At 41.6% G+C, this 16,573-nt stretch overlaps 1 protein-coding gene across 11 annotated transcripts in view; it reads left to right on the top strand.

Moving 5' to 3' along the window:
* Positions 1-16,573, top strand: part of Tial1 (TIA1 cytotoxic granule associated RNA binding protein like 1) — a 59,587-nt gene that overhangs the window by 32,439 nt on the left and 10,575 nt on the right. For 5 of the 11 annotated variants that reach the window (XM_029479430.1, XM_029479431.1, XM_029479428.1 and 2 more), the window contains one exon: positions 11,789-11,885. In XM_029479430.1, coding sequence (XP_029335290.1) covers positions 11,789-11,885 — 97 coding nt within the window. Of the gene's footprint in view, positions 1-5,164; positions 5,744-8,170; positions 8,231-11,788; positions 11,886-16,573 lie in introns of those variants that run through there. The other 6 variants (XM_021166440.2, XM_021166439.2, XM_029479433.1 and 3 more) reach the window with 6 other exon arrangements.

Genomic DNA, 16,573 nt, shown 5'->3' with positions numbered 1-16,573 from the left:
AAAAAAAAAAAAAAGGGAATTTATCGTAATGACTTACAGTCTGCAGTCCAACTAACCCAACAATGGGCAACTGCAAATGGGAAGTCCAAGAATCAGGGTTAGTAGTCGCTCAGTCCCACAGGGCTAGTTGTTTCAGCTGGTCTTTTGTATAAGCTGGATTCCTGAAGAATTAAGTTCCAACAGAAGTGCTGGCAAGTAAGTGCAAGCAGGCTTCGAAGAGTGAGCCTTCTTTCTTCCATTGTCCTTATGTAGGCCTCCAGCAGAAGGCATAGCCGTCTTAAAGGCATGTGCCACCATGCCTGGATTTGGAACTTGCTCTGTCCTAGGCTGGCCTTGAACTCAGAGATCTGCTGGGATTAAAGGCATGTACTACCTTGCCTGGACCTAAGCTGTTCATGACCACTATGCCCCAAGATCTCATTCAAAAGTGGGTGTCAAGCCATGTCAAGGTCTGGGTCAGAAGCTTGTGTCTTCCAGCCTTAAGATCTGGATCAAAAGTGTACCCTCCATTTCTAGATCATAGTTCATTCCAGATGTAGTCAAGCTGACAACCAGGAATAGCCACCACACACTCATAGTTATGAGTGTTTTCTTGGAACTGCCTTAGACATATCCCAAAGGTTGTGCTTTCATTTTCACTTGCTTTTGCAAACTAACATTTCCTCTCTAATTTCCTCAATGCTATTCCAGAGTGTGTTATTTAGTTTCTATGCATTTGTATAGTTTCTATAGTTCTTGCAATCGATTTCTAGTTTGATTGCACTATTATCTAATAAGAGATACTATTTTGTGCAGTTGATAAGACTTTATGATGTTGAGTGTGGTCTATTTTATGGTCTATTTAATGTTTCATAGCTGCTAAGAAAAATGCATATTGTTTCTGTTGGATGGAATATCCTGAAGATACTGGTTAAGTCTATTTGATCTATGATGTATTTAACTGAGGTTTTATTTTTAGTTTGTGTTACCTATCTAGGATACTAGAACCACTCAATATCAGAATCCATGCATATCTATCTATCTATCTATCTATCTATCTATCTATCTATCATCTCTTAAAAGCATCACCTGTCAATAAAAAAGCTGATGGCCAATGAGTTGAGGCAAGAAAAAGGTGGGACACTGGCAGGAAGAGAGAGAATTCTAGGAGATAGAGGTGCAAAAGGTCCAAGCAAGATGCTTGGAATACACAAAGGAAGCAGGTTGGGACTGCAGGAGAGGTAACTAACCAACTAACTAATTTGAATGGGTTAAATACATTACAAGCTAGTCAGGGAATGAGCCAAAGCTTGTGGCCAAGGCATTTATTAATAAATAGTCTCGAGTCATCAATCTGGGAGCAGGGAATGGGAAGGAAAAATGGATTGTTTTTTACATATACACAATTTAGTGTCTTCTTTATGCATTTTCTCCTTTATTAATATATAGAGGCCTTCATTTCTTTAATTTTGAAATCTACTTTATCCGATGTTAGAATGGCTATGCCAGCATGCTTTTGTTTCCCCTTGCTTGCTTTCCATTCTTCGACTCTGTCTGTTAGTGCCTTCATCACTGAGATGTGTTTCTTGCAGTCAACGGATAGTTGGATATAGTCTTTTAAATCTAGTTAGACACTCTGCATCGCTTTATTGGCAAGGTGGGGTTATTTATATTTAAGGGCACTAGTATGAGAGATGCATCCTAACTACTGTAATTTTGTCCACTGTTTCTCTCATTGGTTGGATTACTGTTTGTTTTTTACTTTCTCCCCTATCAGTATCAGAGGTTCCCTGGATTACTGTGTAGATCATGATGGATTCCTTCTTAGTTTTAATTTGTTCAGCTATTCGTCTTATGAAATTCTTTTTTTTTTTTTTTTTTGTGATTTGTGACTGAGACTTTCCCTCTCCTCTGTATAACATTCTTTTAAGTATTTCTCCAGCCTTGGTCCGACCGTCATGTACGGTACGGTATTAGTCTATGCTTGACTTGAAATGCCTGTGAAATTTAAAAGATAGCTTTGTTAGCTACAGAAATCTTGATGGGCAATTATTTTCTTTCAGGGCTGAAATATACCATTCCATGCTTCCCTGGATTTGAGCATTGCTGATGGGATCTGATGTTCTTCTGCCTTTATAAATGAGTTAATGTTTCTCATCAGAGCTTTAAATGTTTACTTTGTATGTTCTGAGACAGATTCTCATGTATCCCTGAATGTCCTTGTACTCACTATAGAGCTTACACTTCTGGTCTTCCTGCCTTCTTCACCGCCCAAGTTTTGCAACTACACGTGTGCATGGTTATAACCAATGTTTGTTGTGCTAGAGATTGAACTTGTGGCCTCAGTTCAACCAACTGAGCTATCCCAAGATATTTTTTTGTATTGCTGACATGTTATATCGTAGAAACATATGTACTCACTTATAAGTGGGTATTAGCTGTAAAGGATAATCATGCTACAATTCACAGACCCAGAGAGGCTAAGTAACAAGTGGGGCTTAGGTTGGGGAATGGAAGGTTCTTACTGGGAAGATGAGGCATTAGAATGGCTTCTTTCCAGGTCCTCAAAAAACTGGAGACCAAGTTAAGTGGTTAAGAGCACACAATGCTCTTGCAGAGGACCCGAGTTTCAGTATTGGTACCCACATTGTTGGGCAACTCTTAACTGCCTCCAGCTTCAGGGGCAGCTCATGCTTCTGGCCTCTCTAGGAACTGCCATGCAATACATGTGCACTTACCCATACACATACCCCAAATTGACAATCTCTGAAAAATAAAGAGTTCAGAAAAAGAAAGATTGTATGTGCAGCATAAGGAGGGGGTGTCAGTTGAAGCGAGACTCTGGCTTTCCTATGGCTTATGATGCTGCGGAATGGGTACCGATTGTTTCCCGTCTCCCAGATCTGTCTTCACAGTGGCTGTTTTTCTTTTTTGTGCAGCAGGGATGTCTGCTGGTCAAGTTTTACATTCTGTGGACAGGCAGATTTTCTCACTCTGTCCTGACTCTCCACATCACACTGCTGGGATAATGAGTGTTTTAGCTGAAGGGTATCTCCTAAATGCAATGGGGTATGAGCTGCAGCCACAGCACTGAGACTGGGACAGCTAGAGGCCCCAGCTTCATGCTTACAAGACCTCCTGAATACTAGCCACCCTGCTGGAGGGATCCAGCTGTGGGTATCAGAAACACCCCTTGGAATGTCAGTATCCTTAAGCACTAACAGTAGTAACAGGTAGGTGACTCTAGAATTTGATCCACCCATGGGTCTCATAACCACCTAATAATTTCTCCATGGTTTTCCCAGCCTGAGAACATACTGTCACCTGCATCCTTTGGTTTGTTGGTGACTAGCTTTCCTGCTCTCTACACAGCATGTGTGGACCTCTCTTTATCTTGGGATGCTAACAGGTTGAGGCTCTGTGGACGCTCCCTGGTTTCAGGTCCCCAGGTAGCTGTTTTTAAAAATAGATTCTCCCTTCAGATTGCTTCTGGCTACTGGCCTCTGAGTCATACAGTGTGACAAGATAAGAGTCTCTCTGCTGTTGAATTTTTCTGCTGGGGCAATTACTGCTGTGTCAAACCTGGATTTAAGGCTTGCAAGGGTCGTGGGCTTGTGCTGGGTATAGGACTGCCTGCATTTCACTTGGCTTGCCTTTTGGAAGTGGATGGGAACTGTATGGCTGAGGCTGAGCTTGGTGCCATCCCCACCTCTTCCCCCCCCCACACCCCCCTTTTTCACTTGTGTAGATTTCTGAAGCTCTCTGAAGTTCTTTCCTTTCCTTTTTTTTTTTTTTTTTTAATTTTTTGGCTCTTTCGAGACGAGATAGGATTTGCTGTGTATAGCCTTGGCTGTCCTGGAACTCACTCTAGACCACGCTGGCCTCGAACTCAGAAATTCGCCTGCTTCTGCCTCCCAAGTGCTGGGATCAAAGGCATGCGCCACCAGGCCCAGTTGCTCTTTCCTTTTCACTTTGGGATATAATCCCTTTTTCATTCAGACTCTCTCCTTCCTAGGCTCATGGAGAAGCAGCCTCCAATCTCCCACTGTACCTGTAAATTCATGTAGGGTTTCAGAATGCAGCTAAGCAGACCTATAAGCTACTCCAAAGCTCTCTGTTGGCCACCAGACTTTTTCTCTCCTTCAATGAGACAGTGTGCAGCTGGGGGCACGGGAGAGCTGGTTAAGAGCATACTTGCTCTTACAGTGGCTTCCAGTTTGGTTCTCAGCACTCATATGTAGCTCACAACCACTGTTAACTCCAGTCTCAGGGAATGCCATCCCCTCGTCTGACCCCTAGCGGCCTCAGCCACAAATGTGTACATCCAGTAGATTGTCATGATTCTATCTCCTCTCTTGCTTTAGCGCATCTCAATACTAGCAGCCTGTGTCCTCCAATAACCGAACTCGAGACTATGTTTTGACATGAGACCTGGTCGTTGAGCCTCTTTGCTGTTTTCATTGATTATTAGTTTTTGATAAGGTCTTGGTATCTATTTCTAGGCTGGCCTTAAATCCAATTATCTTCCTGATCAGTAGTACTGTGCGCCACCACGCGAATATTTAAGTTTTAAGTAGGGATTTGAAAGAGCGGTACAAGCCATTTGAATGAGGGGCTGCTCTTTTGCAGCCTTACCCACTAATCCGATGAGATAATGGGTAGCGATCCTTGTGGAACTTGTAAAGCAAGTTACAAGCGGTATAGTCTAGAAAGGCCTATCTGGTTAGAACACGTGCTCAAAGACAAGGCTGGATCTGGTGTAGCCCGATGTCCGCTACATCTCTCCGGGTTCAGAGTTGCCTCTCTTCTGCCCGTCGCGTGAGGCGTCGGTTGTTGAACACGGACCAGCAGTTCTGAGAGTAGAGGCGGGCAAGGCCGGCTGACGGAGGAACCACGCGGAGCCAGCACACCGCCTGATCTGCAGTTGAAGAAACCGCTCTGGGGCTGGACGGAGGCGGAGCAGAAGCTCACACTGGACCAACAGAAGAGCCTTAAGATGCTAAGAGCGATCCTGGGGCGGGCCCCGGCGCGAGGCACTCTGGGATTTGTAGTTTACTTCCCGGACAGCTCCTCTCTCATTTCGGCCGCCCGCCTTTTATTCCTCGCTCTATCCCGGCACGCCGACTACTTAGTCGCGGCACGTCCTCACGTACGACTACACTACCCAGAAATCTCTCCTTCGCGCTCCGGCAGGCGCAGGGTCTGCCTTGAACTACAGTTCCCAGAAGGCCACTGGAGAAGGGCTTCCCCCACTTTCCCGGGACCGCAATTCCCGGAGACTTGGTTTCGCGGCTTTTCTCTCTGTGTTGAGTCTCTCTTGGACCCGGATAGGTCTTGACCATCCAGCAGACCCACAGCGACGACGTGCTCCGTCGTGTCCAGTCGCAGGGTGTACTCTTTGGCCGGGCTTTCTGTCTCTTTAGCTACTTTTGCCGGACAGGCCGTCGCGGCTGGCCTGAGCAGTGACCTGGCGGGCCGCGCCTGCGCCCTGCCGCGTTTCCTGCCTGGCTGGTGGTGGCGGCCATTTTGTTCATCCTCCTCCTCCTCCTGCTCCTCCTGGTTGGAGCGCAGTGTCCGGAGCGGGCTGGGGGGAGCGGACCCGAGAGCCGGGTTCAGTACCTTTTCCTCTGTCCCCAGCCGGCGCCCGGAGCCCCCCTCCCCTTCCTTCCCGCCCCCTCCCCTCCCCAGCCCTGCCCTCCCCCTTGTCCCGGGATCACTCCGTCGCACCCACCATGATGGAAGACGACGGACAGCCCCGGACTCTGTGAGTACCCGAGACCCGGGGTGCCAGGCACCGAGTGGCCCGGGCACTGCGGGAAGCGGAGGGAGGGAGGGAGAGCAGGAGACCGGGACTAGAAGCGGAGAGCCGGGCGTCGCGGTGGCGCGGCTGTGAAGTGCATTCCTCATCTGTCCCCCTTCCCAGAGAAGGAAGCCCTCCCTTCCCCCCAAACACAGTCACTTCCTAGGGTCTAGGGCTTGTCTCGACTTTTTCCTCCCGACCCCTTTTTTGCACACTCTTGCTTGGCTGGGCTTGTGCACGGCTGAGGCTGTCAGGCGCGGGAGAGCTCCTGTTCCCCCTGTGCTCTGGGGGCTCCGGGCTGAGCCAGGAGCTGTGGGTCCCTACGGGGGCAGGGCTTGGCGGGGGTGGGACCACTACTGCATCCTTTGGCTTGAACGTTTAGCCTCAGTCCACGTCCTCAGCAGTCCACGTCCTCAGCCTCAGTCGCTCCGAGTCCTTCTCCCCAGTCTACCACTCTTTAACCAGAGGAGCCCCTTGTCTCTTTCTGCCCCACGTGCCCCACGCTGTCAGAAACACCCGCCTAGCGCCTGCTGCTTTTGAAGTGCCAAAGTGATTGCTTTTCGCCGCCGTGCACCACCTCTGTCCCTTGGATAACGAAGTTTACTTTGAGCGCTTACTGCGCCAAACTGACAACCAGTTAAACTCCTTTCGCTCAGTTAGTGATGCCGCTTCCTAATCCGTTTGTGCGTCCGGACCATCGGAGTTGGATAAAGGGATGTCTGCTCCCGCTATTTGTTGCCTGTCTTTTGAGTGCTATTTTTCGCGGTATAGCTGTCGGGTTTCACCTGAAGCCCAATCTAATGAATGAATCGCATCTTCCAACCGCTTAATTGGCGTTCCCTACCCCCCCCCCCGCCGGGCCCCCCCTCCCATGCAGAGTGATGACTCAGCGTCTGTATTCCTTTCCAAATAGTGTGGCACTCTTTTTTTTTTTTTTTTTCTTCCTTAGTCTGAGTAATTTCCAATTCATTGTTCAAAGTGAGCACCTTGGGTTTTCCCAGCCTCTCCAGGCCTACTACTCCTGCCTGGAGTAAATACATAGAGTCAGCCTACTGCTTTGTCTCTCTTGCCTCCCACTGCCTACTATTGATTGGTATGATGGTCAGAGTCCACTTGGCTGGGTTAGCTGATGGGGAAAGTACTTTTTGGGGAATCGACGACGGTGGATAGACATTCAGGACCTCTGACTAGCTAGCTTCTCAGAGCTTCATGCGTAGCACAGAAAATATGTTCAGTAAAGAAGGTCCATATGTATATTCAGTGTTGATACAGATTTTTTTGAGCATTGTTTATATTTTACATTTTTATTTCTCTTAACATCTGGCTTGGGGAACTTGAAAACATCTTTTTTTTTTTTTTTTCTTTAACTTGAAAACATCCTAAACATATCATACCCCCTGAATGAAAATCTTTGTGTGTGTGAGATCTTCCAGCATCTGGGAAAGCTAGCAAGTATCTGGGAAAGGCCTAGCAAGTATATATTCAAGGAAGATGACAGTTACATTGTATCTAAAATACCTGAAATGTCATCATTGCATCATAATAGCTACTGGATAATTGGTAAATTCTCATGTCTCATTAACTGCATCTATTTGTTCCTTAGAAGAGGTTTCTTGTTTTTGTCTGTTACATAGTATTCCTTTTCTGTTTTTTTTAATTCCTGTAATTTCTTCGCATCCACATTATCAGATCTCCTTTAGACCAGAGCTCAATTTTAATATTTCATACATTTATCATCTCAGATCTCTTTTTTTTTCTGAAAGACATTTCAGTTGTCTATGTTTGGTTACCTAAATCTGTGATGTATACATATGAGTGAATAAACATCTTAGCTCTATTGTTCCTGTATATCAGTATGTGTTTATATACCTTCCTTTTCCCACTTTTCTCCATGGGAAGTCGAGGTGTTTTTGTTATGTTTTTAAGTATAAGAACTGTACAGCTTCCTAGGACTTAACCTTTCCTGCACTTAGTTCACTCTGAAAAATAAGAGGTGCTCAAATTTTTTACAAATGTACTTTGGTTAAAGTAGTGTTGTCTGGTTTTTAAATTTTTTGATTGATTTAAATTACAGGTATTGTCATACTTCCTGAAGTTTGTTTGTTTATATATATATGTGTGTGTGTGTATATACACATACATACATACATGTATATATATATATATATATATATATATATATGTAAACCTAATGTAAAGTCTTGACATCGAAGTAAATGTTTAATAGGATATGATTTTACTTATGAAGGGCCTATATTTTGCATTGTGATCTATGGATTAGGCTTCTCAAGTGGCTACTATGGTTTTAAATTATGTACTCTAAATAAAGCTTATCTTAACTTGTTTACTTTAAAATGCCTGTGTGTTACTAGTAAGGTTTTCTTCCTACAGACACACACAAGCTAAGACATATGGTTATCTTCAGAAAACAATATGGTGTTTATAGCCTAGGTAGGTTTTTAAATATTCATTATCTACAGTATTACTAATTTATTTGATGGTATTTAAAGTGGTATAGAATTGCCTTGATGTTGAGTCTGAAATCCTGTTTGTCATATAGTTGCTTTAAAGGTCTGTTTTCTGGTGTTCTCATTCTTATTTGACATTTATTTAGGGTTATTAGTGATCTTAAAAACAAACCAATGAGATCATAGTACTTGAGATACTTGTGTTTGAAGTAGACCAGCCTTGTAGGATACACTTCAACCTTGGGTTGTGTTTTTGCAGTGTAGTGATTTATCTGTGGTATCTGAACCCACAGTTCAACACTAAATTATATCAGTCAATTGCAGTTTAGTCCTCTGTTTGGTGTACTAAAACCCTAGAAACTGTGGCTCTAGGATAAAACTGATGCAACCCAATAAGACTATTTATTCTTCCTTGATACTCAGTAAGAAAGAGGAAATAAACCATCAATTTAGAGTGTGTTCTGAAGATGTGTGAGCAAGGCAGAAGAACACAATCTAAGGATCTCATAGCCTTAGCCACACCATTGATTTAGCTCTATTGTGGCTGTAATCAATCTGGTTCAACTTAATCACCTTTGTCTCTTCAAAGTGTGTGTGGGTGCAGCCTTTAAAGGCCCTTGCTCAGGTTAGTGACCCTGCTCTACTGTGCCTGTGCCTTTCTTCTACTGTGCTGCCTTCCTAAACTGAAATAGTGACAACTTAGACCCTTTAGAGGGCTATGAGGGTTATTGTTGAAAATCTTTTGTATAGGAACTTGTTAAGAATAATGGAAAAACTGCCTTTATGGAAATGTAGCCCCACTATATTTTGTTTAAAAGGACTGGTAATTTCAGTTTTGGTGGGGTTACTTTCTAGAGCGAGAGCACATTTGGTGGAAAAGCTGTCATTAGCTTTCTGCAAGGTGCAGTGTGGTTAATTTCTGCCTCGTTGGACATAGGAAGTCGTTCATTGGCAGTGTGAACTTCTGCCTGCTGTGAAACTGCCAAGTTTTCTAGTCTCCAATGACACTTAGACCCAATGTCAGGGATAAAGGTATCATTTCAGTTATTAATGCTTCAGTCCCTACAGTTCCTGTTCTTAGAAGACAAAATAGACTGTAAGGTATGCATTTTCCTTATTTTTCCTTGAGTTAAAAATGGTTTTGGAATTTCCTGAGTGTTTTCTGTTACTATAAGAACTCAAGCCATTCTACTGTTTTGTACATGTTCTTCTGGTAGAGACTGCATATTTAAAAACTTGGAACTTTAGAATATACTACTACTTAGCTGCAGCAGAAGGTGCAGTATAGAAAATATTATTTGGAGAGAAACATATCAATTCAATAAGCTACCAAAGATGGTGGGAGCACAATATAAATTGTGCTTCTATTATATACATAAATTACAGAACCTTTAGTAGAAAAGTCAGTCTAAAGTTTAGATAAATGTATTTGAAGTTATATACTGGATTGTGTCCTTTTCATCTTAACAGATTACAGTGTCCTCTATCATGGAAGGCTTTGTATGTTTTAAAACTTAGTCTGCTTTAGCAGTTAAATCCTAGTGTAAGTATTTGAAAAAATAGGATAACTCAGCACTGGACTTTTCTATAAATATTTCATGGCATTCTAAACCTAAATGTTAGCAGTTTTGATCTTTGACAGTGCTAGATATGGAAATCAAATATATCCCTCACAGATTGGAAATGGGTTGACTTAGAATGAAAAGCTTGTTAAATAAAAACAGCTTTTATTGTGACTTAGCTGTGAAAAGTAACATGCATTTTTTTCTTTTAAATGAATGTTTTAAAACATTAACCTGAACTTAAACCTGTTTTAATCATCAAAACTTTGCTATAGTAAAATGATGTTCTGTTTATTTTTTGTTACTAGCTAGCTTCACATTTAAAAATCACTGCTAACCCTTGTCCTCTCCCAGAAATGAGCACACTAGACTGCTTAGATGAATATAGATTACTTGGTCATTTTCTTTAGAATGGGTCTCTTACAAAATCAAGTTATTCCATAGTCACAGGCTCATAAAGCCACTATGAGTGAAAAGGATCAAGTAGGTGTTTATAGCTAGTTCATAATCCTTTAACTATTTGCTGCTACTGAGAAGGGAAAAAAAAATCACTGCATGGCCTATAGTGGGTCAGCTCCATTTAAGTTATAAGGAAAAGATGGCATGCTAGAATTAAACCAGTTTGTCTGCTAGCTTGTTCTTTTATTTCAGTAGCACAGGACTTGTGTTTCAGCCTTAGAACATGTGTCCTGATGTTGTTGGTTACCACTGTGAAGTTCTCAGTAAGCTGGGAAGCTGCTGCTCATTTTCTTCTTAATTTCTTTTTTATGTGTGCGTGTATGTGTGTGTGTGTGCTTGTGTCTGTGTGCATTATATGTGCATACATGTGAGCACAAAGGTGTGGGAGGAGGCCAGAAGAGAGTGTTGGTTCCCTGGAACTGGAGTTACAGGCATTGTGAGCTGCCAGACCTAGGTGCTGGGAACTGAACTCGGTCCTCTGCAAGAACATCAGGCATGCTTAATGTCTGGGCCACCTTCCTTACCCATTCTTAACCCATCTTTTTTAGGTTTTTCTTATCCATAGCTTTCTCTTGCCCTTTTCCTTTTAACATGTTTCATTTGAAAGCTTTTTATGTATTTAATGTGGCAACTGTTGCAAGCCTAATTTTAGTCTCAGCACTGTTTTCTAATGTTGTATTGTGGTTAGAAAAGTAAAATGGTGTCCTTTAATTTCCCAGAAGAAACTATGTCACATTTGACAAGTAATATTTTGGTTTATGGAGTGGTTTGTGAAAATGTTCATTTAAGGTGTTTGTTGAGAACCAGAAAGACTTTTGGCAATTTACCGAGCTAAGTTAAACCCATAGTGTAAGACAGAAACCAAGGTAGTCATCTCTTGGGGGTAAGGTGATGACTTTTCTTTTTTCTTGTTAACATTTTTAATCAATAGGTAATTTGGGAGGAAAAGAATCCTCAAACCTTTCAATTAAAATATTCAGTTAAAAGTATTTTTTGAGTTTATCTTAATTTTTCTCTGAATTTCTAAAGAACTCTTCTTAAACTTTTGTTATCCTCGTGAAATTGTATTTTGTTGATCCTGATACTTTTTTTTTAATGAGAAAGTTTAAATTATTCAATTCCCTTTTTCTTAAAGCAGTGAAGGTGTGCCATCCATCAGTAACAGGCTTCTTTAGCCAAAAGTGGAACAGACCCCAGCTTCCCCACCCCACCTACTCTCTGTTTTGCTAGAACTGAACTCCTACTCTCTTCTTTGTTCATGTAATTGTTTTGGTTGGCAGCGTTAAGATGAGCCCACTAACAACTACTGTCTAGTATTAGTTCATCAAGATGTCTTAGTAAATCAGTATTTGTGGTGTAAATTATTATAAAATAGAAAATATAGCTATTATAGGGCTAGGCATAACTGGATACATTTATCAAAGACAGGGACTTGAAATAAAAGATGACAAAATAACATATTACAGGTGTAGCTAAAGAAACATTGCTAATAATGTTTTGTTTTTTGTTTTCTCTCTCAGATACGTAGGTAACCTCTCCAGAGATGTGACAGAAGTCCTTATTCTTCAGTTATTCAGTCAGATCGGACCCTGTAAAAGCTGTAAAATGATAACAGAGGTAAGGTCTTCCTGGCTAGATGTGCCATCTGTTACCCTGATACTGAGTGTTTTTAGATGATACATGAGTTGATTCTAAAATTCTAAAATTCATTTTAATTTAAGCTTCAGATTATTCTGTTGGAGAGATTCCCGTTGTGGTATTGACGTAATCGGTTGATTTGGCTAGTAATCTAGGTCTGGAGTGAAGTCTGGTGTGAGAAGGCCAAGACTCGGCACCGATCCTTCCCAGTGCTGACGGAGTCACCCTCAGGTGACTCTGCTTGTCAACAGTCTGTCTGGGAAAGATGGCAGATGATGGTATTTTACATACTCCAATGCAAATACTCATAATTCAGTCTACATTTCAAGGTCAGGTTTAGTATGTTTTGAAGTCAGCATTCGGTTATTATGTGCACAGTGGAGCAGCAAGCATCTTATGTATCTTTTAGAAAATACTAAAGCCTGAAGAACTTTCTGCAGATAGGAATTTAAATTGCATAATAATTTTACTTGCTCTAGAGATGTAGCTCAGTGGTAGAGCAGCATGTACTCATGATATGCAAGGCCTTGGGTTCAACCCCTAGTACCAAAATAAAATCTAACATTTTGTCTTATTTTCAAAGAAAAAAATTTACTTTTCTCATTAAGACTCTAGTTGTATACAGTGACTCCTGTATCAGTTACTCTTTTCTTCCTTTCTGCCTGTTTATCTTTTTTTTTTTTTTTTTTTGGACCTACTGTATACCAGATACTGTGGTAAGTGCTAAGAATCTATTGGTGAATAAGAGTTCCTCTCCTGATAAGATTTTAGGGCTGGTAGGGGACTAAAGTCAATACATAGGATATAGAATAGAAAGCTAGGGATCATTTAGCTTAAAGTGTGGTGGGAACTTACGGTGAATATCTGCTATGGTTGTGGGTCATGGGAAGTTTCTACTGGGAGTCAGACTGGAACCCAAAGGATAACAGACACTTCTGCAGTGAAGTCTGAGGAAGAAGATCTGTGAAGAGAAGAGTGTCGATGGAGCCTGTGGTATAAGAGGAGTGCCTGTGAAAAAGAGAAACCAGAGGTCTCTTTCTTGTTTAGGAGGTGTATAGATGGAGTTTGAAATGGGATTAGTCATAGAAATGCCAGCAGGTAATAAGACGAGTGTCTGGAAGGGCATGGAACCATACTGCTTTGTAAGGAACTTGTGTTTCAGTCTAAAATGGGGAACTATAAAAAAAAATCTGTGAAGAACATTGGCTTTTTAATCTCTTAATTGATGACACATTCTGTTGTGTATATTTTTTCCTTGTTTTCATTTCTAACTTTGAGACTGCATTCTTTCATTACTAAAAATACTTTTCATGAGCACTATTGTCAACACAGTGGAAAAGCAAAGGAAGTTCCAGATGAATAGAGAGAAGAGCCATGGAGTGAATAAGTGTTCTGTGATGACTGAGTGGAGGATGAGGCAGAGGACACGTGGAAGGCAAGACCTCACCTCTCTTAGTCTAGGCAAGAATATCAAGATGCTATCGTCTGAGTTAAAGACTAGAACAGAGGGAAAGCAAAACAGCAAAGCCCTCAACTTGAAAAGAGGATGACTGGACTCTAGTGAGCGGTTGTTGGGACAGGCAGGATTCAGCATCTCATAGGGTACTATGGGCCAGGACAGAGTTGAGATTGTAATGCCAGGTCATTGGAGAGGTTTAGTCAGGGAGAAAACAGAGTCTAATTTGTAAATTTAAAACGGTCTGTGTGGAAAATAATTTGTAGAGGGGTGTAGGATACAAGAGCAGGAGAAAAACCAGGTGGGTTTATTCTGCTTGTCTGAATAAGAAATGATGGCTTGCTGGGTGTTAGAAGGGTAGTGAAGAAAGACAGTAGTACATTTAGAGGTTTTATTTTGGAGGTAGGAACAATAGGACTAGAATGTTATAGGAATCAGGGGAGACTTAAGATTCTTGTCAGTGCAATCATGTGGGAGTAAACATGCTTCTTGCTAAAATGGGAATGACTGAGAAAGGCACAGGATGGATGGGGGAGTGGTGGCAATCAAGAATTTTGTTTTGGCAGTGTTAAATTTAAGTTACACTTTGCCTATACAAATGGAGGTTTTATGTAGGCAGTTGGATAAGTGAGTTTGGAACTGCAGAGAGAACAGTGCTGAAGGATATAGTAACTTTTAATCCATGGAACTAGGTAATCTTACCTAGTTATGTAGGAAAAGGTGATAGAGGAAAATGGAGGGCCTGAGGTCTGAGACCTAGAGCTTGGAACAACTCAGCATTCAAGAGTCACAGACAGAGTTAAGCTGGAGTGACAGGCCTTCTGAAACAGCCTACAGTGAGGAAGTGGGTCACCAACAGAAGAGACAATTTACAGGAGGGAAGATGATGGTCAGTTATTGTGAATTGTGTGGAAGAAGAGAGATCAGGTGGCAGAGAGGTCACTGGTGAGTTAGCGTGCAGTTTCAGTGTCTGGTCAGCTTGATGGCAATGGCTGTGAATGCCTTCAGGAATGCAAAGGATGGAGAAAGGAAAGAGTCACTAGAATAGTCTTGATTCATCTGATCAATGTTTTTTTTAAAAAAAAATCTGTGTGTGTATACAGACATTTGAGGAATGAGAAGAACTCTTTACAGCTAACTCAGTCATGTATTCTAATACCTAGATTTGAACCTGTAGTTTTAAAATCTGTCATATATCTGTTTTGACATTTATGTTATCCAATCAGTAATGGTGACCAGAGTCATTAAGGTAAGGACTCAACTGATTGGTAGAGTGTTGCTTGGCAGTGGTTTAGGTAGGAAGTTTCTAAAGGACATAGACTCCAGAAAGGATTATCTAACATCTAGACAGTTTTCTTTTACACATTTGATTTTGTTATATAAAGAATACTGAGTAGCTGGGCAGTGGTGGTGCACACCTTTAATCCCAGCACTTGAGAGGCAGAGGCAGGTGGATCTCTATGAGTTCTAGGCCAGCCTGGTCTACAGAGCGAGTTCCAGGACAGCCAGGCCTACACAGAGAGACCCTGTCTTGAAAAATAAAACAAAATAAAGTCTTCTTTTGTTTTATAACTTCTTTTTATTTGGTCTGTATTGTTGAGACAGGTCTTGCTATGTAGCAATGAAACTCACCATGTTGTCCTTGAACAAGTGGTGATATTCCTAAGTGGTGGGACTGTAGTCCTGGGCAACCACATCCACTGGCTTTGTTTTTTTGGTTTTTTTTTTTTTTTTTTTCCTTAGCTATTATTCATAGACTCTAGTTTTCACTGTATAATGGTATGCAATGTGTATATACATATAATCTCTAATTTTAAGACAAACATTAAAAATTTGAACCTCTGACAGTTGAATTTAAACACGGCTCAATCAGTGCCGTGTGAATGTTTAAATACAGTGTCTTCCCTTACCCAAGGTCAGCTTCAGTTCAAAATATAAATGGAAATGGAAAATTTCACAAGGAAACACTTTATAAGTTTGGTTTTTGTTTTTGAGACAGGGTCCCTGGCTGTTCTGGAGCTTGCTGTGTGAACCAGACTGACCTCAAACTAGCATAGATCCACCTGTTTCTGTCTCCTGAATGCTGGGATAAAAGGCAGGTGCCACCATGCCCATCCCAATTCAAAACTTGTGAATTACAAAACTGAGTTGTGTGGTGGAATCTCTTAGTGTCCAGAATGAGACACACAAGAGTTGTGTCCAACATACTCAGATTGTGCATGCTACCCGCCACAGTTACCCACTTAGTAACTGTCGTCAGATGACTATAAAGTGTCTGTGTAGTGCTCATGTTCCAATAACTTGTCCTTAATGATGGCTCCAGTATGAAGTAATGCTGACAATCAGATCCCAAAGACCAGTCATAAAGTGTGTCCTTTAGATGAAAAGGTAAAAATTCTCCAGCTAATAAGTAAAGAAAATTACATGCTGAGTTTGAATATGAACAGTAGGAGCGAATCTTTGGTGAAAGTGTAAAAAAATGGAAAAAATAATAACCCAAGTTTTTCTGTTGCACCTAAAGCCCACTTAGGGCGCTGAGGCTACGGCGCTGTTACGATGGACTGGGGTTTCTGGCCAGTCAGAGTCAACACAAGATGGAATAGGCATTATAAGAAAAATAGTATAAAGAGGACTTGATGCTATCATAGATTTCAGGCATCTGTTAGGGTCTTAGAACACTTTACCCACAGATAAGGAGAGCCACAAGACATGCGCACACAGAATATGAAAGTATCAATATGAACATATAGGAGCTGGCCTGTTTCTGCTTAGATGAAATTGGTATTACTCTGCATGAATATACTGGTTTCCTAAAATCTGTGTGATGGTTTTATATATCATTGTATTAAAATGAGACAGGATCTTACTATATAACCCTAGTTGGCCTAGATCTGCTATGTAGATTAGGCTGGCTTCAAACTTGAACTCTGAGATCCACTTGCCTCTGCCTGCAGGAATTAAATATGTGCTCCAAGATTGGCCCAGATTGTTTTTTTTTGTTTTTGTTTTTGTTTTTTTGTGGTCTGTCTGCCCATCGTCAGTGAGTGTATCTGGTAAATACTCATTCTTCCACACACAGGGGAAACCTGAGTGTTTCCTTTCTCTGCTTCTTTCTTTTGTCTTCTGGCTATGACAATGGGATTTTGTACGAGAGAGAGAGAGAGAGAGAGAGAGAGAGAGAGAGAGAGAGAGAGAGAGAGAGAGAGAGAGA

The sequence above is a fragment of the Mus caroli genome, chromosome 7 (assembly GCF_900094665.2).
Source record: "Mus caroli chromosome 7, CAROLI_EIJ_v1.1, whole genome shotgun sequence".
Taxonomy (NCBI): Eukaryota; Metazoa; Chordata; class Mammalia; order Rodentia; family Muridae; genus Mus; species Mus caroli.
This window is presented reverse-complemented; position numbering and strand designations above follow the sequence as displayed.